Source organism: Orbicella faveolata, unplaced genomic scaffold (assembly GCF_042242905.1).
Source record: "Orbicella faveolata isolate gen_17 unplaced genomic scaffold, um_ofav_v1 contig_25, whole genome shotgun sequence".
Taxonomy (NCBI): Eukaryota; Metazoa; Cnidaria; class Anthozoa; order Scleractinia; family Merulinidae; genus Orbicella; species Orbicella faveolata.
In genome coordinates, this window is record NW_028301553.1 from 29,404,918 (window position 1) to 29,425,000 (window position 20,083).

The 20,083-nt window shown below is 39.2% G+C and overlaps 1 protein-coding gene and 1 long non-coding RNA gene across 2 annotated transcripts; one reads left to right on the top strand and one right to left on the bottom strand.

Moving 5' to 3' along the window:
- Window positions 1-4,593: 4,593 nt before the first annotated feature.
- On the bottom strand, window positions 4,594-8,651 carry LOC149109804 (NACHT, LRR and PYD domains-containing protein 14-like). The gene is made up of 2 exons (XM_089293171.1): window positions 7,907-8,651; window positions 4,594-7,300 (listed from the first exon to the last, which is right to left on the bottom strand). Exons 1-2 carry the CDS (start codon window positions 8,649-8,651, stop codon window positions 4,830-4,832), a joined length of 3,216 nt encoding a protein of 1,071 aa, XP_089149297.1. The 3' UTR covers window positions 4,594-4,829.
- An 8,346-nt stretch (window positions 8,652-16,997) lies between these two features.
- LOC149109805 (uncharacterized) lies at window positions 16,998-17,862 on the top strand. The gene is made up of 2 exons (XR_016208260.1): window positions 16,998-17,246; window positions 17,817-17,862. It is a non-coding gene; the product is annotated as an uncharacterized LOC149109805 (long non-coding RNA).
- The last annotated feature ends 2,221 nt before the right edge of the window (window positions 17,863-20,083 follow it).

Here is a 20,083-nt window from a genome sequence, read left to right on the forward strand (position 1 = left end):
CACATTTCGTAAACTGTGTATTATTAATTTCTTGCTAGAAGACGGAGCTGGAAAAGTTTTTAAACGGGGATGGAGCCAAAAATTGTAGACTTGATTAATCAGTTTACGATGACACTGTAGATTTACATCCGCCCACCGAAATACTGTCTGGTCGCATTTCTGGCGTTGCTAACGACTATACATCCTTGAAAAAAGTAACAGAGATGAAAAGACTCATACAAAAAACGTAAGTACTAATTACCTAACAATGAAATGCTTTCCTTTGGGAATACGGATCCAGGAATACAAGATAGTTGAAGACGCTACAATCTTCCGCGGTTCCGCCACACCTTCGCCGTACTATCGACATCACCTGGAACTTGTTATTCCTCCCAACGCCGTTAAACTCGTTAACGTTTTCTGATTGGAGGATAACGTGTCATGTGTAAATGGGTCGGAAAAAAAAAAAAAAAATCACAATAAATTTGTTAGGCTGCGTCGGGGTTGTCAGGGGCGGGGGAGAATACTCTGCGCGCCTGGCACTTTTTGTGTGTTTGGATCATCCACCAAAAAGTGACGTCACATCCGGTAAAAAAGCGGCTGAGCGGCAAAATCAAATTTGAATGCGACATAATCGTTCTCTCAGTAGGTAAAATGGCAATATTTCGTAATCGGCGGGATATTTCTAACGTTTTATTTGTCCATGATAAACAAAATTTTGTCGTTTTCCTCGTCATATCGTTTGTTTGAGGAACAGAACAATTATTTATTCAAAAACACGCTGTTTTGAAGGGGTGTGTTTTTACGAAATGTCGTCGTTTCTTCTTCGCTGAATTCCACAGGATTTTGCGCTAGAGTACTTTTCGTCTTAAAAATGGCGGCGGCGCACCAACCTCCCCCCACCCCGCTTCCCCTTCGGAGGGAACTCCAATTTCGTTCCCAGAGTCTTCGTTTTCCTTGACCAGCGGTCCGAAAACGAGAGCTCTGGGAGTAACCATTTTGAAATAACCGAATTCTGGTGATTCTGCCCATCCAGTCTCACTGCGCAGTTTGCACCTATGGCGCATGTCTGAAATGGTTGCTCCCAGAGCTCTCGTTTTCCGACCGCTGGTCAAGGGGAACGAAGACTCTGGGAACGAGATTGAGGGAAATCCCATATAAAAAACACGGGCGTGCTCGTCTGAAATTTTGAAAAGGATCCCTAAGAGGTAGCAAGATCCTGTTTTATGGGCGTGGTTTGAATCTTTTTTCACCCTAGCCCTAAATCTCAGTTATCTCCCGCCTTCAGTCTAATCCCCGGGGATTATAGGCCTAGGGTGGGAGATGACTCACAAATATCCCTAAATTTTCTAAATATCTTTTATGGCTCTGTCTCACAAGGACTGGGAACTACCAAATTCACGAATTTGATTGGCTGAAATCGGTATTGAAAGCGGTCTAGTGAAAAAGTTTCAAACTGAGATGCAAAATCATTGACTATTTTCATCTAACGCTATTTATTATGGAAGTGCCAAAACGCCTGATGAGAAAAAAAAAAAAAAAACAGTAAAGAGGATGAGCAGAATTAAATTGAGCTCATGGCGGTTGGCAAACAAAATGTCAGTTAGTACAAACCACTTACATTAAACGAATTAAATTGTTCTTGTTTGCGCCATATAATAAATATCTTAATTATTAACGGAACTTGGTCGGTCTGTATGGGAGAGTCTTGTGTACGCACCTCACTACGTTTGGTCTCTACTCACGACCTCAGTCAAAATTCTCCCATACAACCTCCTGCTCGGTTAATAAGGGCTTAATATTTCTAAATATCTCGGGTAATGTGACAAGACGAGATTTCAACCCTGTGAACTAAAAAAGGGAGGTTTACGGCGCAGCGTAGCCACGCCCACGAGCGCCACAGGTGCAAGCGTCTAGGGGCTCCGGGGGCATGCTCCCCCGGGAAAAATTTTAAGATATGTACCTCTAAGATGCAATTTCCTGCATTTTGAGATCACAGTCGAAGGAAAATAGTGGAGTTTTAAACAGAGAAAACATTATCTTTCTTTGGCTAGGGAGAGTTTCAAAAACCAGGAGAATTTTCAGCGAAAAAGAGGACGTCGGAAATATTCGCCGAAAACAGGAGGGTTGGAATCTCTGGACAAGGAAACTTCCCAAACTCTGCAGATTTCATGGTGTCTTATAAAATTTATACAGTTTTTCATGTGTTTGGTTGTTTCAGGTCTCAAGTTAGGTAACGCTGTTTACTTCCAATAATGTCTTCTCGTTTAAACGGGTTTTGAAATCGATATTAATTTGAGATGATCTTGTGGAATATCAAAACCGAAAAAAAAAAATACGATCATTGCTGGCAACAGAACAAGACCATGCTATTGCGTGACGATGTTATAATTAAATTGCTTCTTTTTTATATAAAATGAAAAGTTATCTAGATTCAACAACAATCTGCCGTTTACCGTTAGTTACTATTACAGACTGCACGATGTTTAGCTGTCTTGCCACGGGCGTAGCTCCCTTTAAGCGAGTAAACGCGGGCTTACAAACTTTTTTTGGTATATTTATTTTTTCTTGGAATATTTCCTCTTTTATGTCATAGAGCTAGTTTTCTGGGTGACTTTGTTTTTAAGTGCTCGTGTCCCCAACCTTTTCGGATTTCTTTTCCAGGTCTAGTTCTATATTTAGATTGCATTGTTAAATGTAACGCTTCCACCAAAGGTTGCGGGTTTTGCTAAAAGTTTTCTCTGTTTTACCTAATATGCGAAGCAATTCGTTCGTACACATGCGATCTGAACGACAAGAAAGAGTTCGAGAACGAGTCAGATGTTGCGGTAGAAAACAAAGTGACTACATTCAACTGGAGAATGACCAGCAACTCTGGCTGACACTCTCGGATACATAAATCCAACTCTTTATCGAAACGTTAACACCATCCTCACGATCCTTCTCACGATGCCTGTGTCAACTGCAACTCCTGAGCGCAGTTTTAGCCCGATGCATAGAGTCAAGACTTATCTATGGGCAACCATAAGGACAAAGCGACTCTCGGCCCTTGCTCTAATGTACGCGCACAATGACACAGCCACTGATGCAGAGGCTGTGGCTCGTGAGTTTTGCGGCAAGAAGAATGGGAATCTAAACTTTGGATTTCCATAAAACTTGACTTGAGATACTTAGCTCGGCATTCAGTCCAGCAGCACCGGGTTGTACAGTACAATCTGTTATCGCTTCAAATCAGATCTCGTTTAGTTGCTAAGAATTCATGACGTGAGGATATTTTATATTAAACTATTAGTTATAAGCTCGAGATTTCTATCGCGTGATAGTTGACAAGGGCGCAGCCCGAGTCAACCATCACGGATAGAAATCGAAAGCGAAAAACCTAATTGTTTTAGTGTAAATCTACTAGTCGTTCAAAACTTTATCTAAATACTCTTCGCAGACACTTCGAAAACGCCAAGCGGCCGTCATTTTGTTAACAAGCGCACACTACCACGCTACTCACTATCACAGGATAAATAGTAAGTAGCGTAGCCAATCAGAGAAAGGCATTCGTGATAGAAGTAGTAGATAGATAGCTAGTAGATTTATACTAATGTAATATAGATAGGACCCTGCGCGCGCTCTGATTGGTCGAAAACATGGGAAAAGCGTGCTTCTCTTGTTTTTCGCCACATTGCCTCTATATCATAAAGCAAATGAAGAAGCCTAAGCCGTGTATTACACTGTGATAAAACATTCCGGACATTTGAGAACACTCCAGAAATCAGTGTAGAAAACACGAGCTTGCGGTTCGTGTTTTCTACATTTCCCTCGAGTTCTCAAATGTCCATCGTGTTTTATCAGTGTAATTCACGGCTTAGGCTTCATTTCTTAAATAAAGTGCTTTATCATATATATTGACCACCTTGAGCTGTAATAAAGCATGAGTTGAATAGGCCCACTTGACCTCCCCCAACTTTCCGGGCCGCACTGCAATTACGAGGTATGGAACGGGCTTGCAAGCCAAAAATGGCCAACTACGCCCCTGCAGTTGTAGGGAACAGTTCCATGTAGTTCTAATAAACAAAGTCACTGATCGATTGTTAAAACCAAACCTTGAAAAGAGTAGGCTTGATATCACATCTCCTACGATCTTTTCAAAATTTCCGGCGAGCACACCCCTCCACCACCCCAGGGGTAAGCGCAACAAAACATACAACAACAAACCATAATACAAGGCAACTTTAAAAATTAAGCTTCCTTTTACCGACCGTCAGGAAAATAGGGGAAATGGAGCGACTGTAAAGCACTGCTACCAGGGGCGCTCATCATACCTTGCTGGGGTTTCCCTGGGGTTAATTTCACATTTTCCCAATTGCTACATAACATGGTATCTCTTAGAGTTCGTTTTCAACGCGTGTCGCAAATAACCAGGAACAAGCCCACGTTTTGCCGGGAAATACCCCTACACGCGGCCAACGTTTTAATTCGCGGACAACCATGCGCGTGTCGAGAATGACTCGCAATTCACGAGTGACCGGAAAGAACGTCTAACATCTTCGCGTCCTCGTGGAATCCCCAAATACACAAGCATCTCCTCCCCTCGAATAAACGTCAAAGCAAACAATGCCAGGCTCTACACAATCTAAACGTTTATTTACAAAACTTAACAAAAATGTTGCCCTTTTCCTGCTCAACCCTTCAGGAATTACAACGAGTTTTCTTATTTACAAACTTCATATCACTCTAATCTGTTTACACAACTTTAGCATTACATAAAAAAAAATAACTCTTTTCCTAAACTCACAAAATTGACAATGTGTACAGGAGAATTCTAGATATTGATACTTCTTATGCTTTCTTGTAGCTATTTATATTTTAAGTTCAAAACCTGGCCTGCGCTGGCCAACCACACATTTGAGAGATTGCTTACTTCCGTCACTTATACCACGATTCTCCGCCAGGTGTAGTTCGACTAGTTTACAGTTGTCGTGCTGTATTGCTTCACACAGACTGGTAACACCGGTATCGGTGATCTGATTAACACTCAGATCTAGTGTGGTTACTTTACAGCTTGGATGCGTTAAGGCGTCACACAGACTGGTAACACCGGTATCGGTGATCTGATTACCAATCAGATCTAGTGTGGTTACTTTACAGCTGGGATGTGTTAAGGCGTCACACAGACTGGTAACAACGGTATCGGTGATTTCATTACCACTCAGACCTAGTGCGGTTACTTTACAGCTTGGATGCGTTAAGGCGTCACACAGACTGGTAACACCGGTATCGGTGATCTGTTCACCAATCCGATCTAGTGTGGTTACTTTACAGCTTGGATGCGTTAAGGCGTCACACAGACTGGTAACACCGGCATCGGTGATCTGATTACCATTCAGATATAGTGTGGTTACTTTACAGCTTGGATGCGTTAAGGCGTCACACAGACTGGTAACACCGGTATCGGTGATCTGATTATTAGTCAGAAGTAGTTGTGTCAATTTACTACATACTAATCCACTAATGCAATCAACACATTCGTCAGTCAATCGAACCTTACGAATATTTAGTTCGGTAATGGAACAGTGTTCTTTCGCTAGTGATTCACAGAGACGTTTTATTCCAGACAGTGTTGGAGATGAGTTAAATATCTCCAACCTGTTAACAGTAAAGGACTGTTCAGATCTTTGATGTTGTGCTGTAGTAGCTTCCTCTTCATTCAATGCACTAAAGACATCTAGCAAAAATGATATTGCGATACCGTCCACATCATTTAAACGGAAAAATTGCAATTGACCGTGGTTAGAGTAGCGATGAGGATGACTCCTAATGACTTTTTTAGCAAATTCTTTGTCTTGATATTCTCTGAGGCACTTTGCTCTCAGCAGGGGAGAGACTCTGCTGGATGAAGATGGAGTACTTTCTAGCAATTTTTCCATTAGTTCACCATTCCTTTCCTTCGACAAAATACCAGCCATGAACTGCAGAACCATTTCGGAGACATCTTTTGGAATTACATTTGACATTACAAACCATCGAGCAGCCAAATACTCTTGAATTGTCAAATGAGTAAAACTTAAGTATTTTGTGGTTTCAAGCAAAGATTTCCTGAAAGGCGGACCACAGTGGAGAAGACCGCTTTCTTTCAACTTTTCGATTTCTTCGACACGAAACTTTCCTTTCATCTCTCTTTCTTCAAAAATTGGCTTACTCTGCAAAAGCAGTTTAGCTGCTAACTCCGATAATTTATCCAACGTACTTTCCACTAGAGGTGAAGCATTGAATTTCTCAGGAATTTCTTTCATCTTATACTCTGACGCGGCATTATGCTTTAGTTCAAAAATGTTCACAGCTTCAGAATAAATGTCAGTTGTTGAAACAGGGAGATCATCAGTGCTGTTTGATGTTTGAAGGGCATATTCCATACAGAAACACATCAGAAAGCACAGCATAGGGACGTGAGCGAAGCTAACAAGATTCTCATTCTTCATGACATAATCGAGAACGGCGTTCTTCATGGTGTTGTTTTCTCTGAAATACTTTTTAATGAACTCTTGAACCTGTCCTGGAGAAAACCCTGCAATTTCCACGTACCGGTCAAAGGGAATTCCTCCCATCTTATCAGATTCATCAGGCCTTGATGTGATCATAACAACAGAGTCTCTGAACAGTTTTCTTTTGATGAGTTTGGTAAACAGTGCGGCGACAGGCATTTTCTCTTTAGCAGTATTTTGGTACCGTTTTTCCAATTCACCAGTGATGTAATCTTGTTGTGAATACTCGTCATACCCATCAATAATGATCAAAACCTCTTCAGGGTGATTCAAAATGTATTCAAACAACGAGTCATCAATGTTTGAGCTATCGTCCAATACTGTAGAGCAATTTAAGAGTTCTTGCAAAGACAACAGGTCATTTTCAAGGAGATTCAGTTGACGGAATGTCAGCAAGTACACAAATTTAAAATGGGATTGTGACTGAAATAGCTTATCGTCAGCCCAATCTCTCACGAGCTTTTGACAAAACAGAGTCTTTCCGATCCCTGCTTTCCCAGTAAGAAGAATACGTTTAGGGCTTCGTTCATCATTGGTAGTGCCAATGAATATTTCTTCACAGTGTTCTACTCGAGTACCACTCACTTGTCCAAAATAATGCAGCTGGTCACTTCTTGTTGATCCCATGACTTCCTTATTGAGGGTCTTTCTATCATGTTGTATGAGAACATTCGTGAAAATGTCCTCAGTTCTGACATTAGAAATGGTTGCAGAGGCCATTAGTTTGGGCTGGAACTCTGTTTGGCTCGTAATAGATGCTTTCAAAGCTGTTGTGTAGGAACTCACAGCTGAAAAAAGAAAGAGATAACATAATAACAAACCATTCAAACAGTAAGCTTCACATGCAATTGTGTAGCCAGAGGTTTCCTCGCTGGTGTGTTACCAGGAATACAGCTGTTTTAAGAAAGACTGTCCTAAAAAGGCGTGAAAGTGTATCCGACAGTGCCGAAAGGTGTCTTGGGAATTGACAGTGCACTGCTGATTGATCGAAGGATATTAGCCTCGTTCTTTTTTTGCATGTTTATGGACCTCGACACCGTCTCGGTCCATAAAACACGCAAAAAAAGAACTTGGCCAATATCCAGCCATCTTGACCTCACACTTGGTCAATAACCTATATATAGAAATCTTGAGCTCATAATCTAATAAATTGTTTTAGTAGAATTCAAGAAACCGCCAATGTTCTTCTTTTAGTCTTCTCAGCGATTTAATTATCCATTGACATCTAAACTTTCGTCAAATCTTCGGAAAAAAAAACGTCGCATTTCGTAGACGACCAACAGCCACTGCAGTCTAATGGCTGATAGTGTACGAGTAGCTCAACCAATCAGATTGCAGCATTTACACTAGTAGACTAGCAGAATTCTACTAATTTTCAGTATTCTTAGTCTCACCTGATGAATTGTTTTCTGTAGCCAACAAGTTTTCCATGTCAAGGCTGTTGGTCACTTCAAGGACATTTCCAAGTAACATTTCCTGAAATGGCTTCCTCGTTAATGTCAATTGAAGAAGCTCAGATATACCAAGTATCATAACTAAAGCTTCAATGACAAGGATAACAATGTTGAGATTCGATTTCTCCTGGTAATGAAGATCATTGCATTGCATTTTATTTTCCGTCTGGTTGACTGAAGTTGCTGTCTTGTTTGTCTGAGGGGTGTGCGGGTTGCATTCAAACACTGAAGGCAGATCAAGGGTCTGAGAACTGCAAAAGACCGCTATCATCCCACTGAGGAACACAAGTCGGAAGACCACATGAATATTGTACATACAGTGCAACTTTCTCCACTGAGCTTGTCTTTGGTTTGGCTCGGCTTCTTGATCTCTTTTGATGTGTCGTATTGTCACAGCACTGTAAAACAAGAAGCAAATCCAACAAACGCATAAAACGCTATAAATAATCGCAACAAAATTCCGAGGTATTAGCATAGGACTCATGGTAGAGGTGTACTCGTCATAGCAGAGTTGTCTGGTGAAATCATCGGGCTTAGGAGAACAGCTGAATGTCAGTCTATCATTGGCATGATAGAATTGTAAAACGCCCAATACTCCACCGAAGACGAGGAGAACCACAAGGAACTGAACAGCTCCAAAGATGGTTTGTGAAGTGAGTGTTAGTTTGAGCAGACTAGTATCCATTGTGAAGAGTACCTGCAAAGGATAAATTGATAAAAATTTGAATTAAAATCCTACCAGCTGAAAACATTAGATATTTGCAGAAAACAACTCATTAAAATTGCTTCCAGGAAAATTATAACCAATGAAAGTTTCAAACTTCAACATTTAGATCACCAAAAGCTTTAAAAAAAATTATCCATTTTAAATTAATTTGCTGTTAGTATCAAATAGTCATGAGGATTGCAGTTTTTTGGGGCCTTTTTGTGTGCAGGTTTTTTGTTTTTGTTTGTTTGTTTGTTTGTTTGTTTTTTGCTGTGCCTTCTTTAATTAGTGTACCTGTTTTGCGTGTCATGCAAGACACGAATTACATGCCACGCGCGCGCTAGGGTTAAGACTGATGAAGTCAACTATATGCTACTACGAGCATGACTGAAATAAAAGCAAAATTTTCCTACTGTGACTAAGTCTAGTTTAATGCGATTCAAAAATGTAATTATCTCTGACAGTTATGTCTGGCTAACCCCAGTTTCTTTCTGGATTGCATTAGAGCCCCTGCTCACTGAGATCTTACTTTTCTACCTTGTCCTAATATACCATTTTCATATTCTCGTTATTGGCCTGAAACGAGCTTGCAACTGAGGCTAATGCAGAGAGTCTTTTCAAATGCAAATGACATTATCCCGTTGTAATGATATTCACCCCGATGAACCTCCATTACAACCTAGTTCCAATTAAATGCCAAGAAAACGAAAATGGTCTGCTGGGGAAAGATCTTTTTATTTAGTAAGCATCATCCCTACAACTAATGTTACTGTCACAGTTAATTGGATGTATAAATTACTGAGACATGTATTAACTGTTTGCGTAATAAAACAATGTGTAATTTATGTGACCATTAGCCACTTGTCAAGTTTATCTTTAAATTTCACACTGCAGTTGGACCCCTCTAATTCGAACTCGGATATTTTGAATTCTTCGTTATTTTGGATCCAAAACCATTTTCCTTGGATTTGCCCTTCACTTATTCGCTATCAGCTATTTCGAACTCCCACTATTTCGAACTATTTTTCATCGCCCTTGAGAGTTTGTTTTATTTAAAAACACACCCTATTTTGTTTAGAGTTAGCTGCCCTAATGTTTTTGACAATCCAACAATCACAACAGTCTATTAACATAACACCAATCCTTGATGCTTTTTTCCTCTTTTCCCCATTATATTTCCTCCTGTACTGCCTCCCCCAAGCTTTACTGCCAACCAACTTACATACAAACATATACTACATATTTAAACAGGTAGAAACATCAGTTATATTACAAGATTGAGATGAAAAAATAATAAAAAAAATTGATTTACATGTTAATTTTGCCGTGTGGGAGTAAGAGGAGAACATCAGGTGATTGATCCCATTTTTAAAGTTAATATAAGATCTAGTGGCTCTGATGTTAACTGGAAGGCTATTCCATTAATGTGCCCTACTGTAGCAGAAACTACATTTAAAAAATCAGATTTGGTACGATTTTGTAGTATTGTAGCCTTCTTTATATAATATTAAATGCTATTTAATTTCACTCAGCTCGATTGGCTTTTAATTAAGTTGTTCTGGGTGAAATTACCTAATTTTCTGTTTCGATTATCTTTTTTTGTAACCAAGAGTTTTTTCTAGTTGGGTAATAGAACCTATTCATATATGGCTGCCAATTTAAAAATCTGTTGTATGCATTTAAATAAGCTCAACTAAGCTTGTTTGAGAGTAAAAATACTTTTGAATTATCAAATCAAAAACGAAGTTAGTTGAGCTCATTTTAATACTTACAAAAGAATTTTAATCGGCAGCCATTTGTGAATAGGGTCTATAAAGCGTGTTGTTGTTGTTTGCCTTTCTTCTAAGTATTCAAGTATATGATCACAGTTTGGGCTCAATTTGTGATCTGGAAGTCCAGACCTGAAAAACCCTCATGCCTTTGGAATTTCAGTCCAATGAACCATCCTGTGCCTTTGAAGTCCCAGTCTATGGACTCCCTTCCAGCCCTTTTGGGATTCTGAGATGCTGCCTGTGATACGGGTATGGATATTTTCTGCCATGACTCATGGACAACCATTTGCTTGGTGAATTCACTTGATTTAGCTGGTCAATCTGAGCAATAAACAAGAGCAACTTCGGGTGTTCCTAAGTCAAGTATTGGTTTAGTTCAGATGTTCATGTTTAATAACCTAAAACGGTTGATTTTCAGAGGGTCTGCTCCCTGTTTTGTTGGAAAGGTTAGGGATGCTCATTGGTGAGTTTGAATTAAACCCCATAAGGAGACCAATGTGGGTACGGCTCGAACATTATCTGACCCCTAAAAGGTACCAATTAAAATAGAATAAGCTTGATTATCATATTAATTTGAATAAGCGCCCAACCTCGAACTGGCACCCACCTCGAATAACCTATCCTAAAGGCAGTAAAAGTTAATAAGCACCCAAATTGAATAGGTACCCACTCTCAAGGTCCAAAAATTTAATAAGCACCCAGGGTAGTTAATGAAATAAATACAGTATTAGCCGCTGTTTGGGAAAAGAACAGAACTAGCCGGCGCTAGTGGACAGGACTTGAGAGACCGGTGGAAATCTAGCCTAAAACCAGAACTTATATCCAGAAACGCACGCAGTAATGAAATTATCAAACTGAGTGAATGGATTTTGGTGAATTTTCGTCAAATTTGTGAAAGCAAAATCAGCTTGGCAGAATTGATACTGTAGAATTCCGAAAGCAACTTTCGGATTTAGGAGGCAAAAGGCGCTACTACTTTAAGGTAGCCGTTACTTTCGGATGGTTAAAGAACATTGGTACAGTAATAGTTGTTTTAGACAAAACTGACGCATAACAAAAGAAATCAAACAGTCCATTTATGTATGTTTCCAACTATCCACATAAACAAAGCAGAATGTATAAATAAAAAAGGACCCTAAACCAGTTGGTAATGTAGGGCGAATCGAAGGTATAATGGTCCTATTATATCCCAATGGAACTGTTTACCCTACAGCATATCATTTAACTTTACCGCTACACAAATACAGCTTATAAATCACAGTTTCAAGAAAAATTCAATTTCAAAATAAAATCACAGATACCTCTTTGAGTCAATGTTCAGTCTTGCAGTCAGGCTGTTCCATCTGCATGACCTGCAGTTGAGAACAGAGACTTTCTCTTTTTATTAGTGACTTCTTCAAAGTGCTGCTACTTTCGCGTGGGCAACTACTTTCGGGTGGGCGGCTACTTTCGGGGGGGACCATTACTTACGGGCGTCAATACAGAGGGAAAAACTTAAAGACTCTCTGTCGACCAGCATGAATTGCGTGCGTCGTCAGAGGTTTCCTGGTCCACAAAACCTCTAATTTGTTGTTGTCAATCGTTTCACTCTTCAATACTTTATAAAATAAGGCATCCATCTGGATTGTTCTACATGTATGGCCTTTAGAGACAAGATTCATTATCGCCCTTAACATTGAGGGGAATATATGATCATTGCAAATTGTTATAGTTTTTTTCACATATTTGACTATTTGAGAAGCTAAAGAATGGCCGGTACAATGTGAGTTTGGCATGGCAACTGAGAAGAATTTTGGCAGAAGAGTCTTTAATTTTTTCCCTCACTATTGAAGCCCGTAAGTAACGGTCCCCTCGAAAGTAGCCACCCACCCGAAAGTAGTGGCCCACCTGAAAGTAGCGGCCCTTTGAATAAGTCACTAAAAGAGAAAGTCTCTGTTCTCAACCGTGGGTCATGCAGATTGAACAGTCTGACTGCAGGACTGAACATTGACTCAAAGAGGTATCTGTGATTTTATTTCGAACTTGAATATTTCTTGAAACTGTGATTTATAAGCTGATTTTGTCTAGCGGTAGAGTTAAATGATATGCTGTATGGTAATCAGTTACATTGCGATATAATATGACCATTGTACTTTCGATTCTCCCTACATTACCAGCTGGTTTAGGGTCTTTTTTTGTTTATACATTCTGCTTTGTTTATGTGGGTAGTTGGAAACATACATAAATGGAACGTTTAATTTCTTTTGTTATGCGTCCGCTTTGTCTGAAATGACTGTTACCGTACCAACGTTCTTTAACCATCCGAAAGTAACAGCTACCCTAAAGTAGCAGCGCCTTTTGCCTGCTAAATCCGAAAGTAATGGGGGCCGTTACTTTCAGAATTCTATCGTCTCAATTCTGCCAAGCTGAGTTTGCATTCACAAATTTGACAAAACTTCACCAAAATCCATTCACTCAGTTTGACGATTTCATTCCTGCGTGCGTTTCTGGACATAAGTTCTGGTTTTAGGCTAGATTTCCACCGGTCTCTCAAGTCTGGTCTACTAGCACGGGCCCTTTTCCAGGACAGCAGATAATACTGTATTTATTTGATTCACCGCCCTGTGCGCTTATTAAAATTTTGGACCTTGAGAGTGGGCGCTTATTTGAGGCCAGGCACTTATTAACTTTTACTGCCTTTAGTATAGGCGTTTATTTGAGGTGGGTGCTAGTTTGAGGTTGGGTGCTTATTCGAAAAAAATATGGTAATCAAGCTTATTCTATTTTAATTGGTACCTTTTAGGGGTCAAATAATGTTTGAGCTGTACCCACATTGGTCTCCTTATGGGGTTTAATTCAAACTTGTCAATGAGCATCCCCAACCTTTGAACAAAACACTGAGCAGGCCCTCTGAAAATCAACCGTTTTAGGTTATTAAACATGAACATCTGAACGAAACCAATACTTGACTTAGGAACACCTGAAGTTGCTTGTTTACTGCTCAGATTGACTAGCTAAATCAAGTGAATTCACCAAGCAATGGTTCTCCATGGGTCATGTCAGAAAATATCCACACCTGTATCACAGGCAGCATCTCCAAATCCAGAAGGGGCTGGGATGGGGTCCATAGAGTGGGACTCCAAAGGCACAGGAGGGTTCATTGGACTGAAATTCCAAATGCATGAGGGTTTTTCAGGTCTGGACTTCCAGATCACAAATTGAGCCCAAACTGTGATCATACACTTGAGTACTTAGAAGGAAGGCAAACAACAACAATATGCTTTATAGACCCTATTCATAAATGGCTGCCAATTAAAAATTCTTTTGCAATTATTAAAATGAACTCAACTAACTTTGTTTTTGATTTGATCATTCAAAAAAATTTGAATGCATATAATAGATTTTTAAATTGGCAGCCATATATGAATAGGTTCTATTACCCAACTATTAAACTCATCACAAATAGATGAGCTTGGGAACTGGTGCCTTAAAGGTTAGCGGGGTGCCAAAGCTATAAGCCGCTAGGAGGTATCCATGGCAACCCTGGAAAGCAGGAACCACCCAATGAGCGTCCGCTAACCAGCACCATCACACTGAAAGAAATTCAGTGGAATCTACTTACCTGGAGAATACTTACCCTGACCAAGAACAAAACGGGAGGGAGGAGAGGGTGCAAGAATCCGCAATGATTCGTGAGCAAAGCAGTGCAACTGATCCGCAACAATCAGCAGAATACACTACAACAATATTATGCAATGAACCATAAACCCCTGCAAAACCCCTGAAGGCTGCCCCACAGGTCACGTACTCCCAAACGCAGAAACCGCTGGCTGCATAAGCTCATATTTAACGTGCCTAAATGATATCAGCTGGATGGGCACGCTAGCTGGCTGCATTAGCTCGAGTTTAACCTTGCCTAAATGATATTTAGCCACATGTAAAAAACTCTTAGTTACAAAAAAGATAATTCAAACAGAAAATTAGGTAATGTCACCCAGAATAACTTAAAAGCTAATCGAGCTGAGAGAAATTAAATACCATTTGATATTATATAAAGAAGGCTACAAAACTACAAAATGGTACCAAGTCTGACTTTTAAAACATGGTTTCTGCTACAGTAGGGCACATTAATGGAATAGCCTTTCATTTAACTTCTGAGAGCCACTAGATCTTATATTAACTTTAAAAATGAGATCAATCACCGGTTCTCCTCTTACTCCCACACGGCAAAATTAACATGTAAATCAATTTTTTTAAATTATTTTTTTCATCTCAATCTTGTAATATAAGTGATGTTTCTACCGTGTTTGAATACGTAGTATTTGTATGTTTGTATGTAAGTTGGTTGGCAGTAAAGCTTGGGGTAGGCAGTAAGGAGGAAATATAACAGGGAAAAGGGGAAAAAGCATCAGGTATTGGTGTTATGTTAATAGACTGTTGTGATTGATGGATTAACAAAAACATTAGTGCAACTAACTCTAAACACCTAACACTAAACCACGAACACATAGAGTGGTCCACCTGTGGTTTTAGTATCCGTACATGACCAGCTATTGATAATAACTCTGTAGGGATTCTGAAGCGCGGCATGAATGCATCAAAGAAAAAAAAAAAACCGTTAGTCTTGTTCCACATCATGACAGTATGCTAAGCATAGTAAATACTGTAAATTCTGTATAAATGCTTCTGAAGCCTCTGGAAGCAAATAAAAAGCAAATTTGTTGCATGGAATTGTTTCAAGTCTCTGCATGACTCCTACAGCGGCAGGAACCATAGCTGACAGTTGTCACCACCCAATGCGAAGTCAGAATTTCAAAATACAGTAGTTCTGAGCCAATTTGCAACTAAAGCAAACATCTCATATCAGTTTCTACCAGTAAATTATATTTTAGGCGGCCAAATGCATCCAAATCCTTCTGACTTTTCTAACGCTTTCTTCAGCAACAGCAACAGAATCAAAACAAAACCAAACGCTTGCAAAGCGACAAAGACTCTTTAACATTACTTTTTGGGGGGGGAGGGGTTACTTTTGAAATTCTATAGTTGACATTTTTTCTCCAGCCATAACTATGCAAATTATCTCTTCAGAGACAGTCCTAACGTATTGACAGAATTGACAATTTTGGTGAGGATGATTTATGCAAATTACCTCATCAGAGAGGGTCCTAGGTCATCTCTATTCTCTCATATAATTTTGTCAACAGGCTTGGAGGAGAGATTTCATCAGATTTCTCAGTTTTCCCAAATTCATTGCAATAATTATTGTTCCTTCACAAGTCTCCTCTGATCTCAATAATAATTATTGAGATCAGAGAAGACTTGTGTGCTTGTGATTTCCCCTTTAAAGAGTATCATCAATGATCAAATTGCCGAAAGATCAGACCATGGTATGGCAAATTTTTAAAGGTCATAGGTCTGCATGATTTCTGCTGTTATCTGCATGTTGCATCCTCGAGTCTGACACCTCTGTAATTTGCCATGTGTCTGTGCATTGTTTTGGCTCATTTCTATTGCAAGATATGTTTTTAAGTCTCCAAGTATTTGCTTTCAAGGGACAAAATATGAAATTTACTGTGAACATGTAGCTCACTTGCATTCTATATTGTGACAACGGGTCCAACTGCAATTATAACTGTTTGCAGGCAAAGTAGGTAGATTCTTATCATGATCACAGATATCATATTTGTCCTCATATGTTTTTCTTTGGAGACGCTGCCACTTTACTTTGAGAAAGCTTATCCTTGTCCAATACTGTCAAACAGATACAACCCGTGACTGGCTGAACATGACCCGTACAACTTGTACGAGCTGTATGGGTCGTGAAACAATGGTTTACGAGTCGTACAGTTGGTGAACTGCATACATAATGATTATATACGAATGATAAGTGAGACAAACATGCTAAGGACAATGTATGTTTCCCATTCTAAAAAGGTGAATGCCCCAAAGCACAAAATGCGATGAATATTCTTTGTTCTCAAAGCATGAGAGCCCAAGAGTGCAAGTGTATACTTTTCAGAGTCCTAAAGCAAAAGCGAGCCCAAAAGCGCTAATTAGAATGTATAATCCTCGTTCTGAAAATGTGAATGCCCTACACAAGTGAAAATCATGATGAATATTCTTCGTTCTCAAAGTGTGAGAGCCCAATAGCGCTATATACCAGTTGTGCGAAAAGGAAGATGCCATCATACGAGTCGTAGCCTGTAAGCAGGCTCACCTTTGAGGCACGTGCGTGAGCAGCAAAGAGCAAAGCGGTCCAGCGGGAAGGAGTCTGCTAAAGTGGTGTTAAGAAAGTGAGGCTCACTTTCTTGTTCGAGCTCGCGGTTACACTGCAAGTGGTTGTGCTCCAAAGTGAGCCCGCTCACAGACTCTACAAGTCGTGTCAGTTCCTGTATGTTGAACAACCCTCAGTTCATGCATAATGTTTTAACGTGTTCAATCAGCAAAACAGCAGGGGCAAGTTAAGGTTACTGTAGACCTTCAAGGGCCTATTTTGTCTAAAAATATAGTTTACCATGGTTTTCTTTAAAGCAGCATGTAAAGTAAACATTTTCCGGAAGGCACCCCTGAAGGTCTACTGTAATGAACACTATATCGAGGCTTCTCTAATTAAGTGAGTAATCTTAACTCTTTCTGATTCGCCAATTTGTTGCTTAGCAATGACGTCATCCGTTTTTACACGTGGACGTATATAGATAGTGTTAGCGACATATTCCCGCCAGTAGTTCAAGTTTCAGTTATCGTGCGTGCACAGTACGTGTTTTCAAGTAAATTAAGTTTTAAGCTACCCTTGACTATTTAGAGTGCAAGCGGGAACCGATGTGTAAGTACAGACTATTTTCTATGCTTGCTTTTTAGTATAAGTTTCAAGTTTTGACGTTTTTTAACCTTAAGTACCTTTAGTCTCGGTTTTTTTATACAACAGCCTATTGTACTAAGTCCAACACGTGGCAGAGCCCCAGTTTTCAAAGTTTTTATTTCATCTTGTTTTTAGCGATAGATCTTTATAGTTCACACTCCCCCTAGCTTAGGTTTCTATTTAGCAACTTTCCTATAAGAATCTCTGGTAATTCAGTTAAGTCCTTTCTTTGCTAGTAAATTCCCACATCGCTTTCAGAGGCGCTCACGCAAGCACGTTTTTATCACACCGTACAATTTTATTGCTTTCAAGTTTTTAGAATGTTGCCATTCATTGTATTAGGACAGTTAGCAGTATGCGTATCTGCTTGGGATCACTGATGATTTTAATTGTATCTTTACTGAGAAGTTTGACTGGAAGTATTGTCATATCGCAGTTATGGTTGGAATGTTTGCTATTATTGTTTCGTGACTCTTGTCATCTTGTAATCTTCTATTATCTAGTAATTAGTTTATTCATTACATTATATTTCAGTTTACGTTCGATTATCGTCAATTAAATCACCGTCAATCACAGCTGATTTTCCGTGATCTCTGGCTTTATTCGATTAGTAAAGCATCTCCCACACATGCTAGTCTCATCGCGACAAGTTGTCTAGCAAGTGACAATTCAGCCTTTCAACAGTCGCTGTGAACCTGACGTTACAGTCTACAGTAACCTTAATAGTGCCTCGTGGATCCACAGGTACTTTGACAATGTTACTTCGAAATTCATGATCAATAACAGGACAGATGCATGAAAAAACTGACGTCAATTTATTAAACCGTGTCATAAAAAATTACACCAGATCCAAACTGACATTCATGTGGACATTGGGAGTTAACATTTTTTTGCTCTAACACTTTTAAAACAATGAATATACATTCTAATTAGCCATTTTTAAGTCTCCCGCTTTAGGACTCCGACGGGTATACACTGTATATAGGCGCTTTTCGGCTGTACTTTGTCAGGCTTTGAGAATAAACAATATTCATATTGGTTTGTGCTTTGGGGTATTCACGTTTTTAGAACAAAAGATTGAACACGAATTAGCGCTTTTGGACTCTCCTGTTTTAGGCCTCCGAGGTATACACTGTATATAGCGCTATTGGGCTCTCACGCTTTGAGAACAAAGAATATTCATTGTGTTTTGCGCTTTTGGGCATTCACATTTAGAACGAGGAATAAAAATTCTAATTATACAGTGCTTTAGAACTCTTCCGCTTTAGGGCCTCGGACAAGTATACACTATATTTAGCACTTTTCGGCGGCACTTTGTCACGCCTTGAAAACAAAAACATTTATTGTGTTTCTTGCTTTGGGGCATTCATGTTTTTAGAACGAGGAATATACATTCTAATTAGCACCATAATGGACTTTCTCCCCCTTTAGGACTTCGAAGAGTATAAACTGTATATAGCACTCTTGGGCTCTCACGGTTTGAGAACGAAAAATATTCATTATGATAAGTTAATAAAGATGGTGAATTTTAAGCTTGGTAATGAAATGTGAAGGTGAATTAATCAACATGACACGAGCGTGGGACAAAGAAAAATTCTGAGTCCCCGACAGGAATCGAACCCATGACCTCCCAAACACCGGGCGGGCGCTCTATCCACTGAGCTACAAGAACTCATGGGGAGTAAGGTCATTTAACTGAGTTCATATATGACAGCTGTCCTGCATACTGCTAGGATCAACGCTATCGAAGTCATCATGAGTAGTGATAAGTTAATAAAGATGGTGAATTTTAAGCTCGGTAATGAAATGTGCATGTCAACAATATCTGAGACATATCCAGGCTAAATAAAGATAAGACTAGTCTAATATCACAATGTCTGAAATTATCAACTTCAAAATCAACAATAATAATAGGCTCAAGACTATGCCGCGTGTGTAATGTGTTTTAATTTGCCCACATCTGTTTATCATCTTTTTCAAGATTTTCAGTACACCATTCTTCAACATTGCCTATAGTTAACTATGACTATTTTCTAAAAAGACAAGGAAATTGCGTGCTCTATTTTTCCCCAGATTAAAGGAAATGGGTAATCTATAAACATAGCCTTACAAGACAAAAGGTTTGCCTGGCCAAATCCCTAATCAGGTCAGATTATGTTGCTTGCCTAGCTGTTATTTCCAGTCCTGGTTATATTTTAAAATTTATAACATTCTGACAGTATTGTAAGAAAACAATATTGATATAATTAAAAATAGCTGAGCAACCAGAGTTAAACATATAAAGTTATTAAAACACTCTCTACTAATTTAAAAGAATAGCATAACCTCATGGTGATGGTCTAGAATTATTGTCTGCTTCATTAGTCATGGCAGTGTGCCATGACTCAAGAGCTATTTTGCACACAATAATCACATTTGTCAATTACTTAATTAGCATTTATTTGTCAAAGTCAATTTGATGATTGTTCAACCATGCATGGTTTGAAACATTTGAAAAGAGAAATGTTGCAACACTTGACAATTCTCATAAAAAAATGTTCTTTTTTCATGTTTGGAACAAACGTTGTCTACGAGATTTCCTGTAATGAGATTACTTGGAGTTATAAATTAATGGAGAAACAAGCAAGTGCCTCCAAAAAAAACTCCAAAGTCATGGTACACTGCATGACTAATGAAGCGGACAATAATTCTTGACCACTGCTTAGACAATTAATTATGCAATTCTTTTAAATTAGTCTCTGTCTATTATCTAAATTCCTTTTTGCTGTCACCACTTTTTGCTATATATATTCATTTATTTG